The sequence below is a fragment of the Mercenaria mercenaria genome, chromosome 1 (genome assembly GCF_021730395.1).
Source record: "Mercenaria mercenaria strain notata chromosome 1, MADL_Memer_1, whole genome shotgun sequence".
NCBI classification, from domain to species: Eukaryota; Metazoa; Mollusca; class Bivalvia; order Venerida; family Veneridae; genus Mercenaria; species Mercenaria mercenaria.
In genome coordinates, this window is record NC_069361.1 from 50141062 (window position 1) to 50167381 (window position 26320).

General features: G+C 36.0%; 3 protein-coding genes across 3 annotated transcripts; 2 read left to right on the forward strand and 1 right to left on the reverse strand.

Annotated features, from left to right (window-relative positions):
- Positions 1-2400: 2400 nt before the first annotated feature.
- Positions 2401-26320, reverse strand: LOC123538475 (protein-cysteine N-palmitoyltransferase HHAT-like). Its single transcript, XM_045322627.2, has 11 exons — positions 26181-26320; positions 13094-13225; positions 12296-12471; positions 11448-11642; positions 10433-10568; positions 9049-9236; positions 8376-8698; positions 7179-7214; positions 6457-6658; positions 5806-5950; positions 2401-3691 (listed from the first exon to the last, which is right to left on the reverse strand). The coding sequence occupies exons 2-11, from the start codon at positions 13221-13223 to the stop codon at positions 3582-3584; spliced, it is 1641 nt and encodes a 546-aa protein (XP_045178562.2). The 5' UTR covers positions 13224-13225; positions 26181-26320; the 3' UTR covers positions 2401-3581.
- Positions 16235-19096, forward strand: LOC123538467 (uncharacterized). The gene has a single exon (XM_045322602.2). It carries the CDS (start codon positions 17192-17194, stop codon positions 19094-19096), a length of 1905 nt encoding a protein of 634 aa, XP_045178537.2. The 5' UTR covers positions 16235-17191.
- Positions 22012-25126, forward strand: LOC123538481 (uncharacterized). The gene has a single exon (XM_045322639.2). It carries the CDS (start codon positions 23524-23526, stop codon positions 24958-24960), a length of 1437 nt encoding a protein of 478 aa, XP_045178574.2. The 5' UTR covers positions 22012-23523; the 3' UTR covers positions 24961-25126.

Genomic DNA, 26320 nt, shown 5'->3' on the forward strand with positions numbered 1-26320 from the left:
ACACATTCGTTTATAAAATTAAGAAATATGAAAAATAGTCCGCAACACCTGACGCAAGGGTGGAGAAGAAATGTCGTTGAGGTGTATCACGAGACATGCCGGATCTAGACCAATTTTCTCGGAAACCATGCGGATGTTGCAAGATAACCAGTTAAAACAACCTTTCTAATGCTTCGCTAAATTAGTAATAAAATACAACCCCATACGCAGTAATAAATATTGATAACCTACAAAAGTTAGTTTTATCTTACACGGATATATTTTGCACGTTCTACACTGCAGATGATTTATATGTAGCTGACGATACCAAAAAGGAAATGTGGTAATAATGAGTCATATAAGGATGTGTTGAGATAAGATTAGCCTTTGTAATGTCACGGGTGGTAAACGCGCAATGTCAGAGTACGCTTAAAATGGGTTGCGCGACGTCCGGTGCTGTTGTTGCGTTTAAAAAAGAGGAAATTGAGGTAGGTGACGTTATATTTTTGTCTCAGTTTGACACATTTATATATGTTCTCAAAAAAAAAAAGCAAATTGCTATTCGACACAAATATGAAAAAAACATCATGCGTGTGAAATATCTGGTTTGTAATTTATTATTCGACCCCTTTATTACAAAAACTCTGGCGACACGAAGCGTGATAATGCATGAAATCTACAAAAATGCCAGTTTCTTACCTCATGTGCCTTATTGAAGGACATCCCACGCGTCTAAGGCCTAAAAATTCTTCCGGTAACATGCTAAAAAAAATTAGGGTAGGTAATTTTATTATTATTATTATTATTATCATTATTAAGGGAGACTTTTTGGAAATTATTTTTGTGTCAAAAAATGAATACAAATCAGGGGATTATGCCTTTAGTTGATTTCTAACATCTCTGACCATGTTTAAAGCATAAAAGTGCAGTTTTGAATTTTTTTATTGGGGAAAAAATATTCTCCAAGGCCATAAAAACATTTAGGGTCGGGCCAAAAGTTTAGGAAAGGTCAGGATACCGGAAACGAACAATTTTTTTACGCCTAATGATAAAACAACTGTACAGCAGTTAGCGAATATCACATGCATTTGCTTCGAATCCTGCTTATTGGGACATAATTGACAAAAAATCATTGGGAAAGGGGTTGCGCCCAGGTAAATACTAAATGCCAAGCTATGGAGCTACCAGTACCATATTTCACGTATTTGGTATACTGGTGTTTTTGTCTTTGACCAAAGCTTGTGTCGCCGATTAGAAAATATTGGAAGATACGCCAATCCAAGTTTTTTCTACAGAAAGAATTGATATGTAGGAATGAATGTCCTTATGTAAATGCAAGTGGTCAATTTTGGAGAATTTTTTTTAATCATTTGTCAGCCATTGAACAATTTATTAACATGATTAACAGCATGGTGCTTAATAATGTCAAAAGGGGGCGAGGTGAAATCATATCTCCAAATATACGTCAAAAAGTCTACATTCTTATTCCGACCCTTACCACTGTCAACGATCTTAACCACCCGGCAAGAAGAGGCCCCTGCCTTAGGTAAATCTAATAGAAAAAGTTTTAAGAGACTTACTTTTGTCCCGGGCGTTATATATATAGCTGATATGTAAGTATATTTTTGTATAACTGGCGAAATTTGAATCTTTGAAATTTTATCACTGATCACAATAGCGAAAGACCGTGGCAGGGAGATTGAATGTGACATGTGTTCCCACGGACTGTATTAACAGACCCCTAGGGCTTAAATTCGAGTGGGATAATGATTCTAGCTCATGACGAACCTGCAACGTTTTAAGTGTAAGTAGTACTTATGATACGTGGGCTTCTGGCATAGCTACTTTTCTGGCGACTGTTGATCTCACCACATGGGAGTTCGATGGCAAAGTAGCATAACAATGCACAGTCAAAGACTCAGACATCAAATTCCTACTACCTTCATATCCATCTCCCAGAAACAGTATAAATCGGCATTACAAAAAGATTGACTTATAAAATGTTTTACTAGAACAGGTAATGACACGACTGTTTTTAGACACACCGCATGTTTTTTTTACATACCATGCCTTGTGCTGCCATGGCGTGTGTTTGACACTCGCCTTGCGGGTATATCTTATATTTACACTGTCCTGTGACTTTGGAACATTATGGAGGTTAAGAGTGAAGTACGGAGCGCTACATAAAAGTGACTTTGTCATTGATCATTCCAAGGCGGTGCCTCACTGTGTTCAGGCATTTGTCTGTTTCTTTTTTTTTCCGCGGGCGTTTGATTTGTCTGTATGTGTGTGGGTTTGTGGGGTTGACAGTCATTTGCACATCAACATACTGTGAGTTGCGGTCTGAGGAGGCTGCTTAATTGGAACGTGACTTTTCTTGTTGGATATTCATCCTTGTCTTCATTACAAAAACTCCAAGTAAACATTTTGTTTTCTTTTAATGGCAATACATTCTTACAAAGACAAATACAAGTATTGGTTATAATTACGAGAAACAATCATTACATGGCTAACAAATCAAATCTTTGAAATACAACATATTGAATAATAAATAATGACACATTCCATATACCCCGCTGTGATAACGAAACTTCAGACAACACTATGGCTACACTTACCACGTAATGTTTTGTTATCGTACACACGGAGAAAACTGCCCGATTCATGTTACATTCTTTTTGTAGTTTCGGTTCTACTTGATGGATTTTGATGATATAAAAAGCGTCGAAGAAAGAAAAACTAGTGATTTCCTCGGCACAAAACTTCTGCCAGATTTCATCAATACTGTCTTCAAACACTTCGCCCAGAATCCAGTGTATACGTTAGCTACACATTTGGTCCGGGCGAAGTGTTTTAGAAGACTATCAAGAGTGTCTAGCAAACTCTTTATGCGAGGGAAGCACCCATTGTATGCCTTCCACGTACTTTTTATTCTATAAACGTGTGACAGGCAATAAGCAAAATATAAGCAAATGGTACCTGAATTGAGCAATTTTCTCGGTGTATACCTTACCGAAAACTCACATGAGTTGACTACCCTATCCATAGTAATCAGACATATTTTAGACATATTTCTAAATAAGATATCAGTAAATTATATTTTCACAAACTGTAACCTTTCCCAGTTTTTATGCTGTTAGATAAATACAATATCAATAAATCAGTTTATTTGGAACAATAAGATTATCCAATGAGTATTATGTTAAACGCTATGTAAAATAAATATGGCATCTGTGATCTCTACTTTTTGAAAGCTGTTTACAAACAGATGTATCCGGTGACTGTTCTTGCTAGCATTTCAGTTACAGCAGTAAATCTTCAACATTCCAAAGACCTGTTATGCTCAAATTCAAAGGCAGATTTCCAGTTTCCAATTAAAATATTTCTGAGTACCAGTAAATGAACCAGTCCAGAGCAACGTCTCTGTACAACAAATTCATTTTAGTCTTCCCATCAGCGTTGCCGATTTCATATGCAGTGGTTTCTCGGCTTAAAGTTAAGATTTTAGCGTTAGGGGAGGTAACCGCTGCTGGACGTTTGCAGCGTTGCCCTAAAAACGTTACAGTCCGCCTCTTCCTCCGCAATACAGTCTGGTTTTACTATTATGGCCGTTTCAACTTCTCCCGTCTGAGAATCCATCTGTTCACTTCCATAGCATTCTGTATGGAGCAGTAATATAAAATCACCAAAACAGCAAACGATCTTACCGTACCTGAAATTAAATATTTGCAAATTCATACATGTACAACCTTCCTGATTTTCATAATTTATACAGTACAGCCTATGTCTATGAACCTCTGAAGCAAACACATCTCTTAACAAACGTCGGTATCTTCCGTACGATTACATATTCTTCGTATTCGATTTTAGTCTGGATTACCTGCCCCTGAACTGCTACGCAGTGGTAGTGGTACTATTAATGCACACCGGGAACCAGGCTAAAATAGCGTCCCAGAATGGCAGGGAAACTGCCGATGCGATTTAGCGTGCACTACCTTAATCTAGAGCAATAGAACAACAAACACATTTTTATATTTCATTCAGCGTGCGCTCTATAAAAGGTGAACTCTATTTTTTAAACGTCACTTATTTTCATTTAAATTCACTGAAGATACTAATTTTGTTTGTTTTTGTGTAATATGTAACTTTATTTCATCGAGTGAGTTTCGAAAATAGTATTCTTAAGAGTGGCAAAGCCATGAATTAGAATACCATCTTCGAAGCCCACGAGATGAATAAATTCATATTACACACGAAAAAACAACAACAATTTTTCATTAAATTTCGTGCTTTTCCGTGACATAAAACCGATTTAACGTTTTCCGCACCAAAAGCACAAGTGATCAAATACCAATATGCAAAAACAAAATGTACCAAAACAGACGGACACACAGATATATTAACAGCATTTCTTCGACTTTACAGCAATTAATAACAAAGTTTACTAACGAAAGACGAAAAACAGCGAAGCTTGCAATCGGATATGTACAAAAAAGGACAAATAAGACAACATAAATCAGAAACTTGTAAAATTGTCTAACGTATACATTTCCTTAGATTAGTTGTAAGATGCTATCATATTTTTCAGCCTAGAACTTTTCTCGGCAAAACGGATTATCTAAAGAGTTCTTGTTTTGCATTCAAATTATTTTCCCCATGAAATATGAGATGAGAACATTCTATGGATAGCTGACACTTTTGCAGGTACTGCCACTTAAAGGTCCATTACTAAAACCCGAACGAGTATTATATGAAAACCAGAGTTTGTAGCTGAGACTTCCTATTTACTGAAAATATGGCCCACTGCATCGGATCTGACCAAATAGTCATGAATATGTTCAAGAATAACTAACAAATAAACAAAAAAATGTTGCCTATGTCAAACCGAAAGTATGTTTTCCGACTGCTTACGAACCCGTCGAGCATCTTCGGAATTTTTCGGAAGAATCCTCCGAAACGAGGCTATAATTTATAAATAAATGCAAAATATATTATATGCCCAAACGATAACGTGATTTTTACAAACTAAGCACATGGAATTCAACAATTTTGTAACTCACAAAACCTTCATGAAAAACATTCTTATAATACAGGTAATAAACAGCTATACTACAAGTTTGCGGGAGGACAATTCAGGCCCTTCCCGAATAAAAATGTTTTTACAACTTCGTCTGCAAACTTTTTCAGTTAATCTCTTTTCAGTATAGTTTTAAGAATATAAATGAATAACTGTCTTACACTGCCGAAACAAAATGTGATTGAAATTTACCTAAATACACTGATTTATGTAAATATGGCTACATTAATTTACTAAGATTTTAGACATTAAACACATTGTCTTGGCCTAATATATGTCACTGTCAATTTTAAACATAAATTGTGTACATTTCATATTTTTCGTGCAAGTCGTGTATAATTACCATCTTGGAAATACAGTTATTTTGTCGCGCGTCTTTAAACGGATATTCGTTTGAAACAATTTTAAAATCACGTGATCCCGAAGAATTTCCGACCGATTACGGAAAAACGATAAACATGAAAGTAGGACAAAATGACCCCCATGTCAGTCAAAGAAAATACAGAAACAATCATTTGTTTCTCTGTTCTTGTGTTGATTTCAAGGGATTATTGCACGGCTATCATAATGTTTAGTACTATATTACAAAATGTGTAGTCTTTTTTTAAGATTTATGTCTATTCATTTGTCTTGATTTTGCACCTTTAACTTCTACCAAATAACATTATTTTGCAGTCGACTGCAAAACATTTGGGAACAAATGTGCGGAAAACATTATATATTAAAATCAAATAAATACTATACTTTACCTTCCAATATTACTCTTTCGAAGAATATATAGATAACCAATTTTCCACCAAAGAAGCAAAACATTGAGAAACAGGACATAATAAAGATAGGGACGGAGAAGAAAGCATGGATTCTCTGAACCATGGCCGCCGACAAAATATCAGTCTGAAAATAGAACAAAATAACTGGAAAACCAGCTTGAAATTCTGAAATGACAGTAAATTGTGAGGAAATGTAATGCTGAATTTACACGATACATCGGTTTAACTCCATTTCTCAACAGAATTTAGGCTGTGTTACGGCGAACAGTTAACGTAAGAAATGTTGATTCTGTACCAATACTAACCTGTTCTCCTCAAACAACTGCCAATTTCTCCATTGGAATCTGAGGCAGAGGTGGAGGACGAATTTCCTCCAAATACATAAAACTTAAAATATCTGCTATCAAACCAGCACGGAAAACGTAAGCCTCCTTCTGGGATCGAACTCACTACCTCACGATCAACCAATTTATTATTATTATTATTATTATTATTATTATTATTATTATTATTATTGTCTTCATTGCAATTTCTGTAAGTATTTTTAAAAAAAATCTTTTCGGTTGAAGATAATACTATGATGGTAACCAAACATTGCCAAATATAGCCATAAACATGCAGAAAACATACCTCAATATGCTTGACTATAGATATACTACATATCACAGATCCGACCTTCTCCAAAGAGACGCTGATAAAGTTAAGCAGAACCCACAGTAGTATATCGTACTCAGTGCCATGCCAGTAGAAAATATACAGAAAACACAGCAACGAGCCGATGGTCTGACGTCGGATGCCTGTCTGCGAGCCACCACATGGAACGTAGATATACCTGCAAATAGAATAAGTTTTCTTTATTTTCCTGTTACTGGAATTTTAATTACTGTAAAGTCAACATTTCTTTTCAATTTTCTTCAGTTCTTCATACTGAAAGTTTGAATTGGTGCACTTGATAGAAAATCCGCATTATATGGACAACTTCTGTAATACGTAGGACTACTTTTACTAGTAATATACCTCTACAAAATTTGGTTATGCGAATAAGGACAATTAGTGAATATAGTGAAAATATTCAGTAGTGCTTAATACTTGTTTAAAGCTTTATTTGAATCCAATAAATCGTACAATAACCGAGGCACAAAATGTTTCAGACAGACGGACGAAATAATGGTTACTATGCATTTTCCTTAGCAGACATACACTGCTCAGAGAGAACAGATTTGTTATTACAGAGATTGAAAGATGAAGTAGCATAGTGTTTATATGGTATTTGCCACAGACACAAGGGGTCTTAGCTTCACATCACTCACAGTGCTGATAGCACACCATATAAAACCTGTAAGAAATTTTACCTTTTTAAGAAGCTGTATAAACCTCTGTCAAAGAATCTGAAAAATATAAAGTACAACTTACAATAATGTGCCTTAGCCTATAACGGCATCGCCAAACATACGAGATCAATTTTAACACCATCTTATGAACTGTTTTAAGTAAAATATGACTGGAAAACAAAGCAAAAAATCATTCAACATGTTTGTCGCAATTACAGCCAAACCTGCGCTTACAGACCATCTGTCTCTATGGATGATTATTTATATTTCCTAAATTAAACATTTTCAACTGCTTTTAACCTGCAAAATGAAGTCTACCTGTGACCAGAGACCACCTGGCTCTTAAGTGAACTAATTTCTTTTCTAGATTAAACATTTTCAGCTGATTTTACATATCATGCATGTTCCTCGTATACAGGATTGACTGTATTGGTATTTGGTGGGAATTCAAATTTCAAGACAAAAATAATAAGAAATTTCAGTCAACCTTTGGTAATTAACGTAATCACAAAATCCATAGATATACGTATCCAGTGAATATTAACAATAAGTAACATTCAAATTAATATAAACAGGTCTATTTATTTTCTTTTAAATGTTAGGTGTATTTATAATGTCAGTTATTACCAATTAGTTAGAAAAACTCGCTTATTAAAATATTTAAAAACTACTCGAGTATTTTCAATTTTTTTGATGAGTATTTTAATTCAGAATGCAATCTTTTTTGCAAAATATTTTTTAAATTGATATGAATTCAATAATACTTTTGATATCTTCTAATTAAGGTAATTAATTTTTTCTGTTAAAAAAAAAAAATATATTTTAAATAGAAATGTCAAAAGTTTCATTACATGGTTTGTCATTGTAAAAGGCTTTTCAAAAAGAACATGAAATAAGCTTTACATATAAAGGTATAAGCTCCACCTCTTTAGCCGAATAGCGAAAATCAATAAAAGTATAAGCTTCATCTTTTAAGCCTGAAACCTCAAAAGCCTAAAGATCTTTAGATTGATTCTTGCAAAACTAACTAAAAACTTCCAGAAACAGTTGTGTAAATATATGAGCAAATAATGTAACCTGGTTATACTAACACTACCGTTGGGTGTTTTTGTTAAATATTTCTGTGGCGTCTTATAAAGGGACAAAACAATTTATATGTGGATATATTTTCTTAAATCTGCATGCTACCAAGCGCTGTTTTGTCCTTGATATACTTACTTCCACATGTCAGAGTATAAATATATATAAGAGATGCATTTTGGTCCGTCCGGCGGATTCAGATAATCGAATTTTGCTATCGTCCCTGGTAATCCGAACATGACCAGATATTTAACCATAAAGAACTGTCCATGCAGGTACCCGATACCCATAAGGGTAAATAGTGATACAGATTTCAGTACCATTGTGTTGTTCTGTAAGGCGTTAAAATATAAGAAATGTAATAGAAACTCGTTGAACATGGCCCAGAAAAAGAATCTCAGCAGGTGTAAGGATTGCAGTTTCAGGTGGCCTCTTGTGTCTTGTGGTAGTGGAGCATTCATCTGAAATTGTAATTATATTTTTCAGTCATAAGCTTCAGATGTATCATAAGCTTCACACATGCATTCTATTACTTTGAACAGTTTAACATTTCCTGTAATTTCTTCAAGTGATTCAGTTTTTCAAACGATTGGTCTAGTGTATTTCTAGTCGAAGTGATTGCAAAGAAACGTTGAACGTTTATTTTCTTTTAAATATAAAGGCACAGCGCTAAAACGCCAAAAGACCGGAAGCCCAAGACTGACAGACAGAAACAGCAAAAAGGGTACATTTAATAATTATATGGCTGGGATAAGCTGACCGTTTTGTCAGCCTAATTTATAATTGAATCATATATTAGTATATTTCGTACCTGGTCTTTGAAGAGATCAAAGGTCAGTATAGGACCAATAAAGAACAAGGGTAGATAAAACACGTAACACAGAAGGTCAATGAAACTGTATCCGACTGATTCCCTCCCTTGTGTGGACTGTTTCTCTGCTTCAGTTTGTTGACTGGTTCTTGAGCTCACTTCTTTATATAAATCAGTAGTTTGGTTACCTAAAAATATCAACATCATTTAGCACTTTTCATAATAATCTATCGTAGATGTATGACTTTTAAAAAAGAAATGTTCGTTTTCTATCTAATTTAAAGGTCTTTCGTATATACTCAAAGTTAGACAAGTTTATTCATGTAAAATCCAGGTCCTACGCCCATATGGGGACATTATTTGTATAATGCATAATACATATGGTAACATGAATAATGCATTTCTTTTGTAAACATTAAAACGTACAAGTATTACCATCAGATCCAAAGGTATGCAGAAATGACATGTAAAACAAAAGGCATTGCATACTGGCGTGTTTTTGCCCTGTATTACATTTTTCATACTTTCATTGCCTTTTTTTGCTGAAATCACGCGACATATCTATCACTGACATTTAGATATTATTTTCATCTTGAAATAATTACAGTACAGAATTTGACATGGAAGCTTAAATCACACAGCATCATTACAATTTTAGGTCTCGTTTTTTCTTATTTTTAGCTGATTAACACTGTGCTTGTTTGACTGAAAATACTTTTCTTTCATCAGACGTGACCTCCACTTTTCTTTTAATTTTTATCCAGCATTAATCATAACGGAACATATTCATCAATTTATCATGTAGGTATAAGTTATAGGCATTTAAAATGGGTCCTGATGTGTGCAACCACCCATTTGGAGTTTCTGTTTTATACAGAATAACGAAAGCCAGTTATCTGGTGTGTTGTAGGGCAGGAAGCAGACGTTTTGACCTTTACAAGATACCCTTAGGACAACAGCCCACAAAAAAATAATTTTCCAACGAGGGTTGGATAGATTAACACTAAATTCTCCATGCAATAATATCCACTTAGTGATTTTCTAAAACCATAAACCAAATGCTGGAAAATACTCTTGCCTTATTCAAACGGTAGTTTTCGACTGTGACACTGGTGAGATTATACGCATGTGCAAAAGCTTTAATGAAGCTTTGCTGGAATGTGCCCACTGAAACTACACCCCTTTTCAGAGGGACTTATCCTGCACTATACAATTACGTAAAATAATGGCAGATAAAGGCACTTGCATTCTTTATCTCTTATAACCCAGACCCGGCTAACCCAGCATTCGAATGTTTTCACCAATGAATTTTTCAAATTGACATGAAAGCTATTGTAACACACAGTAAAGTCGACGGAATGTTCGTGCATGCTAGAAAACCAACCTTGAGTAACCTGTCGCTTTCTACTATGCCAACATTTCTCCAGACAAAAGCTTGTACCCTTGATATTGACTAGAGATAACGTAAACATAAGAAAATCAAACCATGTTCTCTTCCCATCTTCCTCTACCAGAGACGTCTGAAATAACACAACAACATATATTGCAGAACATATATGTATATTGAACAAATAATAACAGACAATACATCGTTTTTAAAAACAAACATATATACTTCTGAAAGAAGCGTTTCAAGGGAATAACCCACACATTTTAGGTGGAAAAAATAATTAATTTCTCTCAAAATTCCATAAAAGTGAGTACATTGTATTCTGAAAGTGACTAGTGGTACAAACTTATTGACATAAGATGTTTGCAAGATATTATTATAAGTAACCAAAAATATTATGAGCCGTGCCATGAGAAAACCAACATAGTGGGTTTGCGACCAGCATGGATCCAGACCAGTCTGCACATCCGCGCAGTCTGGTCAGGATCCAAGCTGTTCGCTAACGGTTTCTCTAATTGCAATAGGCTTTGAAAGCGAACAGCATGGATCCTGACCAGACTGCGCGGATGCGCAGGCTGGTCTGGATCCATGCTGGTCGCAAAGCCATTATGTTGGTTCTCTCATGGCGCGGCTCTTATGCAGAATTTAGTAAACCGTTGCAACGCTTTTAAACGTATGCTGAAAATTTACATTCTTTTTGCATTTATACCATTTATATATCATTTTTCGGTGTCATATTCTATGCCAAACTTGGTGGAAATGAAAATGATGAAAAATTTCGCCCAAACTGTGGGTAAGTAGCTTAAAATGTTAATGGCAAAAGCAACCACCAAATCATTGCAAGCTAACTGCTGAAAACGTTCGCCTTGGACATTGTTCAAACAAACAAAAGAGAAAGACATGCGATTCAAAGTCTTTGGGTGACCAACACACACATGGAGGCTCCATTGCTTAAATAAAGACGTCTTTTAGGGATTTCGTATATTTGATCCACTGTTTCATCACTTACCATCAAAGTAACAAATGGTTCAAAGTTCAATGTTGATAGAGCACTAAGGGAGACAATCCACACTAATACCGTGTTACTGCGGAGTGATGTAACATACATCACTGAGCAATGTACCAAAAAGAGAGCAACGATTCGCCAGCCCGCCAGTTGACAAATACACATCAATGCAAAGATCAGAAACCCATACTTTCTATTCTGGAATGAAAAAGAATAAAACATACGTTAATTGCACAGCTATATATTCATTTGCTAACATTGTCTGTAAAATGGAGGAAGTCTTAACAAAACTACTTACAAGAAAGGTAGTAAGTGTGAATACTTAGTCAACAGACATTTGTTTCCCACTCCCACTTCTGATTTTCTGATTCATGCGGGGAAGTTGTCTGTCACTTGCAGAGGAGAAGTTCGTACTAGTACAGGCACACTGGTAATACAGGTTTACTTGCTGCTGTTACATAAACTGAAATACTGTTTCAAAACGGGTATAAAATCTGAATCAAAGAATCAAAGATGGGAAATCACCTTGTCCAATCGTTACTTTGAGAAAGCGGATCAGTAACGTAAGATCTAGGTTTAAGATGAGGAAATTTAACCACATTGTGTAAGAAAATTCTTTTAATTAATATTTAGAAATTATCGTCAAGGATAGCATACAGCGCAAGGTATGCTCCTAACATTCTGGAAAACTCGTTGTTGTCTTACTAATTGTATCTAAGCACATTTCTCAATTATTTGGAAAAAAACATACGAAAATAGATCTAAAGAAGAAAGTACGCTCAGAAAAAAATCATAATATCGAGCATCTTTACACGGCATAACAAAGTATATGATTTTTGTAATAAGCTTACTGAATGCGAGGTCCACTCCATCATCTTTCCCAGGGCAACATGTCCCACACACCATGGACATATTCGCCAAAACATGGCATACCAAAAACTCCATTCAAAATTTGATATATCTTGCTTCCTGCCCAACCAAAACCACCCCTTGCCGAAATCGTACAGATTCAAAACACTCTCATACTCTATTAAAAAAACAACATCATTAAACAGTATGTTTTCAGTTACACGAGCACATCGAAATATATGCAGGTACAAATGACAAAGAAACTCCAAGGCGCCAAAACATGAAAAGTTTGAAATGAAAACATTCCGCAAAGGTGTGAGGGTTGTTATTTAGGGTGTAAAGTTTGGTGTGTGAGGGTTTTGGGATTGCGTAAGAAATAATACTGAGTAACAAAAAAGTGAAATTGAAAAATATATGTTCTCAATGTAAAAGTATAAATGGGTTTTGGTAATATGGGAAGCGGGATGAAGGTATACATGTACTATGAAACAAGGCTAATTTCAAGTAACGTAAGTAACTAAAAGTAACAAAATAAGATTTGAGGTGTTTAATGTGTGTATGTGTGAGTGTGTGTGTGTGTGTGTGTGTGTGTGTGTGTGTGTGTGTGTGTGTGTGTGTGGTGCGGGACGAGGGGGTGTAGGGGTATTACAAGGTGCATGGAAATACAAGTAACATAAACTAGAAATAAATATTTTTGTGGGTGGGGATGGATGGTGAATGGATACTTCGAGCAACATCAACTTTATGGAATATATTATGTCAGATTCAAAATTTTGTCAGCATTTATATAATATACTCACTGATAGAATCTCTGTACACACAGAGACAGAAATAACAAACTGTCCAGACTGCGACGACAAAGTAGATCCACCTTTCTACTAGGCTAAGTGGAGAGGCAAATCGATCTGTAGACATCTTTTTTGATCCCATTGCTCAAAAGTCGGAAATATATATATAAAAAAAATAGAATATCAGTATGAATTATATACATATAATACACATGCTGGTTTTATATGTCGAAATGCTTTTTCAAAATAGTCCAATACCCATGTATGTTCCGTAAAACAACTATGTGCCGGCCTGAGAAAATGTCTGTCTTCGGACTTGATATGTACTAAAAGTACCTAAAATTGTACTTAAGTCTTGATATATGCTATGATCACAGTCATGTTTAATATATTTTCAATATCTGGCCTTCACAATGTATATTATGTATACAATAAAACATTCAACATTTGACCAAACAACGCTCAGAAAATCGTTTTAATGATGGAATCATATGGTTTTTAGTTCTTGGCTGAACAAATAAATATCTTTTTAGATAATAGTAGATGTCAGTGGGCATTTGATGCTGACGCTTGGACGAACAGTATAGCCCTGAGAAAGAGACTCACTCATTCGTCGAATAGACGGGCTACAATAACACCCTTCGAGATTCCATCACAAATTAAATTTAGCACTCATTTACTATATATTAATTTATGAACGTTGATTTTGGGATTTAAGGAAAACCAACAGAGTACAGGTTTTCATGGCGCCAGACAAGACTTAAAAGTTTGGTTTAACATCTCTTTTACACCTGCTGGACTCGCAGAGATGCCGTGACACTATTAGTCACTTCTCGCGATCATAAAAGGGTATGGCAGTAGTTCCAATTCTTTTTATACATAATTTGTCGTCCCAGAACCGTATGGGATTCATTAAAGAAAGGCATATTACTCGCCAATTAAATGTTCTGTTACGGTCTGCATCTCTCCTACTCCCTATGTACTTTTTTTTCAACCAAATAACAACAGAAGTGTATATGATTATGGATCCATACTACTAGAATCAGATATTCTAAGGACACGTTCCTCCAGACAAGGCTTTAGAACACTGTCAAGGAGCACTGACACCTCCTTTTGTCAGCTATTGTAACTCATTTAAATCTTCAATTTTGTTGTAAATGAAAACTGCGGCACAGTTTAAAACATTAAAAAAATCATGTATGTGTACAGAGAGGATTCGCAAATTGGAATTAGCAATTTTGTTCCGATCACCGTTGATCGGAAATGGTTTCCGTGATATATTATGATAAAATGCATTTAACAGATCAAGTTTGAACAAATTTGAGACAGGGCCATAGTAGGATGCTATACGGACTCGCCAAGCGGTTCAAGAGAAAAAGTCATTTAAGGATATTTTGTGTTTATCTCTAGTGATCCCTTTAAGGCGTCATGTGCCCTAATTTGAAGTATACTGGCGCACTGCTGTCGATCTGTAGAATGGCATTTGCTACCTTTGATGGTCAGAGACAACCAATTCAAAACAAAAATACGGGGAAAGTATTTGGAATGACGTTACACCGTATACCTGGAAATAAGGTAATGATTGTCCGTTCTGATTGGTCAGTAATGTAAACAAACCCAAGAAGTGATTTTGTTTTCAAAATTGATTTTTTTTCCTGCAGTTACTCTATTCTTTATATTTGCTACATTTGAGGCCAGTTGAAAAAGGTTTTACCGATCAGGCCAGCTATGTACACAGGGGGGGGGGGGGGGGGGGTCATCTCATTCCTGAGAAAAAGTCCTCAAATAAAGTATCACTATTCATATGTTTCTTCCGTTGAAAGAAATGTGATTTCGGCTTATGAAAAGCCGCACAAATGAAAAATGATTGGTGGTCTCCGCAAATTTCAAAGAGTATTAGCTCAATGGACACAACCCTGTCTTTTCCTGCGCATTCATTTTCGAACTTTCATTTATCATATCGGGAAACAGCCGCCTATCATCTTATTGCTACTTTTTACAATTTTAACAGATGTTTTGAGCCAATAAAACTGCATAATAAGTGATAAAACTTTTGATTAAAGAAAAACTGTGCTCTAAACATTGCACTTAAAAGGTAAAATAGTTTTAACTTTATGGAAGATGCAAGTCCAATCTAGAAAAGATGGAAGAACTTATTTTCAGCCAAGCGCACGGAATGTTTCATGCTTATCTCCCCAAATATCTAATCTTAGCTGGTGCAGCTGGAAACAGTTCTTATTTAAGTAATCACTCAATACTGACACTAGCTAGTCAGAATATCAGTCACAACCGGGAATCAAACCTGACCGGCCTTTAACCCTTACCCTGCTAAATTTCTAAAATGGACTGGTCCATCATTTAATTTGGGCAGTCCCACTTATTATTCAACGGGGTGTTCACTGAAACTGTACTGACTTAACAGCGAACAGTGCAGACCACGATCAGCCTGCACGGAAATGCAGGCTGATCGTGATCTGCACTGGCCGCAAAGGCAGAATCACTTGGCGCCGGCAGGCTAAAAGGCAACTAGCTGCGCCATTTACTCCTTCCTAACACATAAAACCATTTGAGCCGCGCCATGAGAAAACCAACATAGTGCATTTGCGACCAGCTTGGATCCAGACCAGCCTGCGCATCCGCGCAGTCTGGTGTGGATCCATGCTGTTCGCTAACGGTCTCTCTAATTGCAACAGGTTTTGAAAGCGAACACTATGGATCCTGACCAGACTGCGCGGATGCGCTAACTGGTCTGGATCCATGCTGGTCGCAAACGCACTATGTTGGTTTTCTCATGGTGCGGCTCATTTGTCTGAGGTATTTTTCTTTTTTCATTAAGAATTAAAATCCAAAATACGTCATTCTGGACATTGGAGTAATACGAAATAGACATTATATTCTGAAGTGAAAACCACAAATCTTTACATGTCAATTATTTCATGTCATTCTATTTACCCTGCTTCTGGGACAAGTCCACCAAAACTGTGCGAAAGAAAGTCTCTTTCACACGGAAAATTAAATGTTTTTATACTTCAAAATATAAGCTCTCAATTGAACTAAAGACACTGAAAGCGAAAGTCACTGTTGAGCCGATTAAACGATTAATTTTTTTTTGTATCAAGTTAATAACACGGCGTTCTCATAATTAACCTACCGATTAATCGCGAGTTCTTTAAATCAGTTTAATATCTCAATGACCATGTGACAGAGTAACTATCTGGCAAACAATGCCATATGGGTTTAGTTTAATTTAATAAGTTTTTTTTCTTATTAAAACCACGAATTCTTGGAATTTACATTTCTGCAAGTTTGGTAAATATTCTATTCTTTATTTTCTAAATGGCATTTTAATTTGTGCTGGCAATTTATTAAAAATATTTTATCATTCCTTTAAACTTACAATACAGTTAATTACATGCATTATTTGTGGGCTGCATTAAAAAACACTTTTATTTAAACAAGTGACGACAGAAATATAAATAAAGGTATTAACTGACCAATACCTTTATTTTTCAAAGCATTATTTATTTAGAGTAAGTCTTAAAACTGAAGGTCCCGTTTTCCGTCACAGTAAAATGTAATGGGGATTTTGTATTATGCTGCTCCAGAATTGACCGTAATGTATAGCAGAACCATTTTAAATATTTAATCATCTCAAATCGCTATATATGCCGCGTGCAATAATTCGCCCTGGCTATGCCCTCGCGAAATTATTCCACAGGCTTCACTAAAAAACAATGAAATGCGTGTTTTCAAACTTATTTTGTTACAAAACATTTAGTGTTTTGATAACCTAAATGACTGCCGCAAGTCGGTGGATCTGCCGGGTGCATCGTCGTGCCTAAATTAATGCCAGAGGGGCTAACTTGGGCATTTCTCCGCTTATCAAAGCTGGGAAGTCGCCATATAAACTTGACCTGTCAGTTTAACTTCATGATACCTAACAACAAGAACAAATTAATAGTAGATCATCTAGAATGACCATGCCGAACACCTGGTTGTTTAGATGTTTTTTATCATACATCCGTAAAAATGAAATACACTCATCAAGTCTATAAGAAGCTTCTAATGCCTTTTATATTTTATTCCCAGGTATTAAGACGTTAAAAAGTCATGAGCATCGAAGATGACCTCGCAAGAAATTTCGGTTTTGACATCACGATGTCAGACGGAAGCATGGGCCTCCCGAGCGCCGTGCACAAAGAATATATGGAACGGTGTCACTTCCTGTATAAAGAATTTATTACAAACATGGGTGTTCACATGAAAACAGAGAAATTGCTAAGAAAAGAACTCAGAGCATTACACAAAGAAAAAATACAACATCTTCGGTTTTCTTTGTATCGGTCGGCTACTAGCGACCCTTTTGCACGGCCTGAAGTTCATTCTTCTTCATCTATGCTGCTGGACTCCCGGAACAACACCCCATGGGGTTTGAACACAGTTTCCGACAAAGACGATTCGGTTTTTAGACCCCAAACTGCACCCGTTGGAAATAATCGTAAGTTAGACATGATTTCGGAGAGACCAAAGACGGCGGAAGTAGGAACACATCAGGTAATAGATGAAGATGATGACAAAAGTGATTCCGATTTGTCCGAAATAAGCCAGGTTTCTAAAACAACTGTTGTTGGAGTTATGGATAGAAAGACGGAGCTTAGTTCTTCAAGAAAAATAACAGTCGGGAAGGCGTCTTTTAATAAAATATCACATGGTAAAGTAAGGGCAAAACTAAAGCACAAAGATGGACGTTTCATAGTTAAACCGGTAAGGACTGATTTTGAGGACATACCTGACCAAGACACACTGGCCTTCGATCCATCATTGTCAAAAAAGCAGTACGATCCGGTACATGAGAGACTTGCTCTTGTTCGCAAAATAACAGATTTTAGGACACCGACCATTTCGTCTGATATGAAAATTAACAACCGAGTACCGATACAAAAGAGTTTGAGAGGTATAAATGCAAAGCGAACAACTGTATCGGAAATTTATCAAAATGCAAGGGAAAGAAAAGCGCGGCATTTCCGTATTGTGTCCGTTGTGCCGAGGTCAAAGAGTGCGATGGGCGCGAAAGAGAATTCAGCATTACTTGCAAAACAATTCATAACAAATCTAAGAAGTAAGACGGCACTTCAGGGTAGAGACTTAAACTCACAGTCACCGAGTGCGTATGGTGGAAGTAGAGATGGTACGCCCCTTTTTCGGCAAAGGATGCATTCACAAAAAGATGAAATCGACAGTGTTGCTTCGGTAAACCAAGCCAGGCCGAGGTCAATTTTGCTTTCGAACAGCAGCGGCGGTAAAAGTCCTAATGACAGTTGTAATGCAAAAGAAATGGCCTTTAATGCCTTTCTTGGAATTCCGAGGCCCCAATCAAAAGTAGCATTTGCTAGGTCAGATTCTCAAGCGTCTGGTAGCGTGTACTTACAACCGAATAACGAAAATGTGGACCTATCTGCGAGTTTTGCCAGCAGTACCGGAACAGGAAGGCAATTCGGGGATAAATTAAATATTTCTATAAACAGTGGGAACAGACAGCGGTCGGTAAGTGGAACTTCGGACATTACAGCTATTTCCGCTTCAGCCGAAAACCAGACTATTTCCGCTTCAGCCGAAAACCAGGCGATTTTTGACAATCTAATGTCGCCGTCTGGTACTGAGGTTTCACCGCGTCCTCGCATTGGCCTCTCTGCGTCTGATCTTAAAGCACGTGGACTTGTCAGAGCTGAAAGCAGACAGTCATTATCGTCTGCTGCAACTTCAAACTCGTTTCTTGAGAAACTTCAAAAGGCGACCCATCAAAAAGGAAAGCAAGGAGGTCCACCGGTTCAAAAGCTCGCTTTTCAGGCACCAGTTAAGATGGAGTCGAGAAAAGATACGGTAGATATTGTCCGGCAACAACTTCGCCAAGATAAACAGCTCGACGAGCGGATGACAGTCTGGCGTCGACGAATGGCTGTAAAATCTTCAGTAATGTCTCACAGAAATATGGGTGGGAGACTGAAAATGAAATAGCTCTAAACCGATGACTTTTAGAAATGTAGGAAGTAAGACAACGTGGTTTGTAATTATGAACCATTGTTGTTCTACTTACAAATACCGTGAAACTTTAATTTTCACGTTATGGTCCTGGCCACTCGGTATGGAAAGCCATGTAGTTGTTTGAGTCACATTACGGGCGAAGAATACCACATTAGGTTCGGAGATAACATGAGCCGCGTCATGAGAAAATCAACATAGTGATTTTGCGACCAGCATGGATCCACACCAGCCTGCGCATCAGGATTCAGGATCCCTTGCTGTTCGCTAACAGTTTCTCTAATTGCAATAGGCTTTGAAAGCGAACAGCATGGATCCTGACCAGACTGCGCGGACGCGCAGGCTGGTCTGGATCCATGCTGGTCGCAAAGCCACTATGTTGGTTTTCTCATGGCGCGGCTCACAAAATCCCACGGAAATTGCTGAACGTTAGTACGGGTCCACTACTTTACAAATTTAATATATGAAATTGCAATACACAATTTTGTTCATAATATGGACGTGAATAGTTGAAATAAAGGTTATATTCTCACGTGAAAACTGGTACATGTAGTTTCATGAAAAAAAATCACGAGCAGAAGACCTTTAATGAATAATACTAAAGTATTACTAAGCCTCATATCAGGTTTTGGCTGATCATTCGTAAAAGTGAACGATAATTTATTCGGAAGCTCCGAATAGCTAAACGGTAATAGTAATGATGTCCATCCAGGGCCTCCGTAAATTTGTCCATGATCTATTATTCAAAAAAACTGGTACAAAGGAGAAAGGAAAGGATCCATAAAATCAGTGTGTTTCCGTCTAATCTGTATACGTGTAAAACAGAACAAAATACTTAACAAGTTTGTCCTTCTTCAATTAAAGAAAACCGATAAATTCTTTTAAAAAGTTAAACAGTGCAAAAACCATTTTAGAAATCCACACATGAAAAAGACATCTTAAAACTTGTTCATAAGATACTACATTAGGCCTATCAATCAAAGATTTAACGCACTTCAATATTTAGAAAGTGGCATTTAAAATTTTGCCTTCGTGTTTGATTTTACCATTAGCGCAGCTCTTATATTCATAAAGTCAACAAATTGGATGTTAAACGACAGTGATATGTCTCCGTTTGTGCACTGATCAAGAAGTTTAAGCACACAAAACTGCAATTAAATTCTGAACAAACGGAGAAAGTATCTTGACAATGGCAGGCCGGATAATTAATGTCTGACATATTAACTTCAGACAGATCGATTCCCATCTTTTTTGATATAATGTGACTCGTCACGTAAGAATGGTCCACCTGGCTACATATTCCAAACATGTTTTTGCAGATTCGTAAAATATGATTATAAATCGTTTGATTAGGAAAATCTACCTGCAGTTTTGTTTTATCTTCATTCTAAAAAAAAAGTTTATATAGATAATATTAACCCCAAAATACAATAAAAAGCAACTACAGTCAAGCATTTGTTAAGAAGCCAGCCAAGGACTAAGGAAGAAGTTAGTTGAATGGCTGCTAAGGCAAGTGGCTCCTTAAAACTAGCGAACGCTAAAGCGGTCCAACTGTAAACAAGTCCTTGTGACATATGAATCTTCTAACGTGCCGACAATCCATTCATTTAAATTAGTCCATATATACGTTCATTTCTTTCTTTCTTTCTTTCTTTCTTTCTTTCCGTCCTCTGTTCTTTTTTCTATTTAAATGCATGCGACTGTTTTCAACCTATACCAGTTTAATATGGTCCTACTCGTTGATCAATACGAAACAAAGACTTAGTATGTATGGCCAAACCCGGCCCATATATAACACGTGCATCACACTAGCCTGACACCTTGAGGAATACAAACGAAACGTCGTTATTAGTGATGTTCCGATTGTCGCCGACAATCGATTGTCGATCATTTAATGAGCCAAAGTCGCCGACATCGATTATGAACTTGCATAATCGATTATTTGACGCTTATGTCAGTTTAAAGCCTATTCGGGAGTTACATATCTTTTTGGTGGTATTTCCTCTTTAGGTTCATTTCTTTTCCACTCTTCAAAACGGAGGCAAAGCATACTGCATTCGATCAAAATAATAATTCAACAATCAAAGCTATATTCCCCATCCAGGGACGACTATACCGCCAGTGTGGAAGCAGTTTGGATTCTACAAGATATGTAAAGTTGCAGCAGTGAAAGATAATTTAAAAAATGGGGAGTGTCGTTTGCCGATTATACCGTAAAGACCGCAAATAATAGTTCCCCACCCACTTTCGTAATTATGGTTTCCCTGTTTGATATTTGTCTTCGTTTTTTATTTACTTCATAATTTCATATAAGCATTGTGCTTCTAAATATTTTTGATATACAGCTGTACTGGCTGGTAGATGTGTAATTTTATAAACAAGAAACAGTATAAATAGAAAATTAGAAATAACAAATTAGAAGGCATTGAAGTTTGGACCAATAATAAAAATGTACAACTAGGGACAAAATAGCATTTTTATTGAGGGGTTATAGGTCTGACAGCATGGTCAGTTTCTCAGGGACTCCTGATAGTTCTACATACGTTAAATAGTGCAAATCATATAAATATTCCACTTATTAATTAGCCACAATCATATCTGCATACAAGGGCTAAAATTTCACACACAAATTGCATAACTACTGCTAAATAAATGCTAATATAGTTAGTCAAGTGAGTTAATAAGTTAGAGAAGGTTCAGTGCCAAAGTCCGATTATTTTCCGATTAATTGCTCGGAAGGCCTTCCGATTATATCCGATTAATCGATTATCATTATGCTGTCCGATTATCATCACTAGTCGTTATTATGCAACAGGGGAATATTGATGTTTCCAATCTTTGAAAAATTCAGATTTATTGAAGTAAATGCTAGATTTATAAAAAAAATAACTTGGAATAAAACTGTTTAACAACAATTTACGACCGTGTGATTTTAGCGTGTGTTTTTTAGGAACTTACAGGCTTTAATAAATATCACAACAGCAATATTTAAATGCCGTGTGGCGCCGTAAAAACTCTCACCGTACTTGGCAAAATACGAGGTAGTATTGCTACATTTTCCAAATAATCGTCTTACAGAATCAACTTTTTGTTCCGCACTTGTCGAAATTCAATACTTTTCATGACTACAACATATTGAACAGTCTATTACCTTGAAATCTGCGAACTGAATACCTTGCCGTGTGAATGCAAGATAATTTAGCACAAGGCTGTATACACCTAGAGTTCATAAAAGTATTTTCGTGTGTTCATCTCTTTTACATTTCTTAAACAAACAAACATAAACGGACTAGTTTTGAATTTACCGTATAGCGTGTATTTAAATGACATATTGATATCTATTTCATATTTACAGGTTATAAAACATTAACTTTCCATCACATACTTTCTGACGTTAAATTACATGACATAAATTTACATTTTTTCATTTTCTAATCATACATGGGGACATTACCGATTTAGATATTCAACACGAATATATCATTTGGTTTTAAATCACGTTTAGTTTCTTCAAATTATACTTCAAAATCAAATTAACTTCCAGTGTCACTAAGTGAATCACAGTGCGTGTTTTGACTTAAGATATACTTCGTCGCCCGTCTGTTTAGATATAATTGAAAACACTTGAAAAATAAAAATCTTCGATAAGTGAAATCAGTTTGTTTTCACGTTACTGCATTCTTATATTACAAGTTTAATTGGTCAATGTTGTATACTATACAGTGTGATCGTTCGAAAGGAACGAGTATATCACAAAAAAAATGATTTGGAAAAATGAAACCGATATTTGTGTATTCATTATATTTTTTACAACAATTGTTTGGAAGCATTGAAAATAACTTGTATCGAGTTAACTATTGTACTGACAAGTACTCTAATTATTTTAACACCGACATTCTAAACTGTGGACATTATAAATATTTGAAAATTATTTTTGGATTTGGACAATTCATTAAGATAATATTTTTCTGGATTAGGCAAACCTGACAAAAGAAATATGAAAATTTGAATAAAGAGTTTAAAGGTCAATGAAGACAGTGTTGGTCAAAAGGCAGTGAATTACAAACATAAACTTGACAACAAATTACTTATACGTTATCACGTTATTCTGTATTGTTCATTCTGGTAAAAAAGGAGTTTAAAAGCCTAAAAGGGGGATACTATAGTGTTCATGGGCGCAACCCGCCAAGGCAATGCAATACGTTTTTCTATGCAAATAAAGAAAGTTGTTAATTGTTTAAATAAATTGATATATATCAATGAACGGATGGCATGACGGATGAAAATGATTTACTTTTGGATTAAAAGCAAATGTCACATGATTTTCTGTGTTCTGTGATTTTGCTTCGGTGTGATCAAGAAAACACTATCTGAGTGCTTATTGTACATGATAACTTCTATACATGATAGCAATGACTGAAAGAAAAGCCAACCTTTTGGAGACGGTTATTGAGGAAATAGGCGGAGAGACAGGTGAGAAATCACGGGGACGAGTTGGTAAACTAAATTCCAAAAATGACATGGGTCCTTTAAACAATAACCCCAAGGGACAGAAAAACGGAAAAAATAGACACACTAAAAATGTTGTTGTGAAACTGCCAACGGCTAACAAGCGGGCTGACGATGAGAACAAAGAATTTCCTAAAGGGACTGAAACTATGAGACAAAAATTGGAAGAAATCAAAGAAGAATCTAGAGAAAATAAACTTGAGACTGAAAAAGAAAATGAGTCATCAGAAAACATAGATAATATTAATCAGACGACAACTGAGAAAAATGCTCAAACGTCGACCGTTTTGACAGAATTAATCGATAAACACAAAATCGAAGTCACCATTGAAGATGGAACTAAAGAACTGAAGGACCCGATATATGGAATGTTCACAAGAACGAATACAGAACGTTCGTTGCTAAGCAACAGAAGTGACAGTGTAGCTTTTTCACTTCCTATGAAACGAAATAGAAGGAAGGAAAGTGTATTGAGACCAAAATCGTCGCATGGTTGGTCTAAGAAGGATCTTGATTTGTTCTTGCCTCGTAAAAGTTTCTTTGGTGTTCATGACAACACTCTAGCGTCTGCCGGATTTGATGTTCGCTCGGATGAAGAGCGGAAACGCCCGGATTGGAGGCAAATACTGAAAATGCATACGGAAGAGGAACTTCATCCGCCTCAAATAAAGAAAGAGGAAAAGACGCCTTTGACTATGTTTGGAATGATGGATGACGACTCAGGGGACGAGGCTTTTGGACTTGAAAACATAGAAACTGCAATCGGGAGCAAAGATCCCACAAGTGGAAATAAAGGGAAAAAGAAACATGGATCTAAAAAGGTGGTTGGTACCGAAAAGGAAGAATATAAGCCGCTGTATGATTATCTAAAGTATATAGCGGACAATCCGGAAGAATATGTACAATCTGCGAAATACAGCGCGAAAAATACGGATCATAAGCACCCAAGTAATCTTGTCCGTTTAGGTCGAGCTTTTCGCCGCGGACATCACGGAGCCGTTAGAAATAACATATTTCTTCATGCAATATCCGGTTTAAAATCTAAGTCAAGTGAGACTGGTTCACAACAACGCTCAACACGCAATGAGAAAGGAGGTACAAAAAAGGAAACGGACGGAACCGATCCAAGTTCGGCTCAAGATGAAACGGAAATCGAAAAACTAAAAACGAAAGCGGAGAAATGGATGAGAAATTTAACAACACAGCAATACCTGAAGGCAAAAGAACAAGCGCTGAAGGACGTCGGTGAAGAAGATATGAACATGTCTAAATGGTGGTTGGCTTTTAGGAGTTGTCATTACTTAAGAGTACCACCGTATATGTCAGAGTAATATATATGATTTTCTTTAAACAGGATTGCCAAGTCTCTATGGGCTAAAGACTGTTTTTTAATGAACGTGTTTTGTCATTTTCAAAAGTATTACCTTAAATCTGGACGAAAATTTGCCATGATGTTTAACTAAGTCAAAAAAACTTCTATTAAAACGTGATATTCAATATCTTGTTTTCATTTTGAATACAATGCTCTTCAACCTGTTTTACATGTTTTAATTATTCAAGGTTTTTACGATATCTTGTGATCTAAGGAACTTCTATTTAGCTTCGCAAGTTAAGTGTAAATTTCACGGCCATGAAACTTTAATAACCAACACCCTTGATTTTATATTCAATATCCAAACCTACGGCAGCTTTTACTGACCCTTGCGGTCCCGTTACTGCAAGGGAAGATAACCATGTAGGAGAATATAATACTGTTGTACTGGAACATTTCAGTTAAAACAACGCATGCGCATTAAGATCTTGGGTCCTAACTATGTCGTTATCAATATACAGTCAAACCTGTTTTTAAAGACTACCCATGGCTGAACTAAACCGTGATCTTTATTCTGGGTTATCTTTATTTAAAAGGTGAAAAATACATCAAATGTTTAACATGAAACTGAAATTAGGGTCTTTAAAGTTAGGCTGTCTCTTCACTGGTGGACTTAGCCAAGGTTTGACTGTATCTTTAGAATTATAAATGACATTTTGAAGTCTCTAGTAAGTGCAGCAAACTTAGACGTTTAGGAGGTCGCACGGTCGCAAAAAAATCGTACAATCTTAGACGAATTTAGGATGTCATTGAATTGAATTAAGGATATGAAAAAATATATGTATTTAGAGATATCCATTTTTCTATGTTGTGATATCCTTAAATCATTTTATGATATCTTTATATCATTTTGGGATATCACATAATACATTGAGTGATATCATCAAACGAATTAAGGATATCACATTTTAATAGATTTACGATATCGCTATACATTGTATAGTGAATAGTAAAATGGTACCTTTAGAGAAGAAAGAAATGACCAGAATTTATACGTTTTATGTTCATCACAAAAATGTGGCAGTCACGTTTTTTTATAAATGAAATTATTATGACCGTATAAATTCTTATCAAACTTCTGATCGGACATATAGCTATGTCGCATTAACAAATAGGTAATTTAACGATGGCCACAGTGAGTTTCAGTGGTAGTGTACCAAAGAATAAAATTTTGCTCACCTTATTTGCACGTATATTTCATCCAGAATCAAAACATACACTATATTTATTTCTAGTTTATTTTACTTGCAGTACTTATATACTTAGAAAACTAATGGACCAAAGAGACTTTGCAACGGTGCACTTAGTACAACAATTTT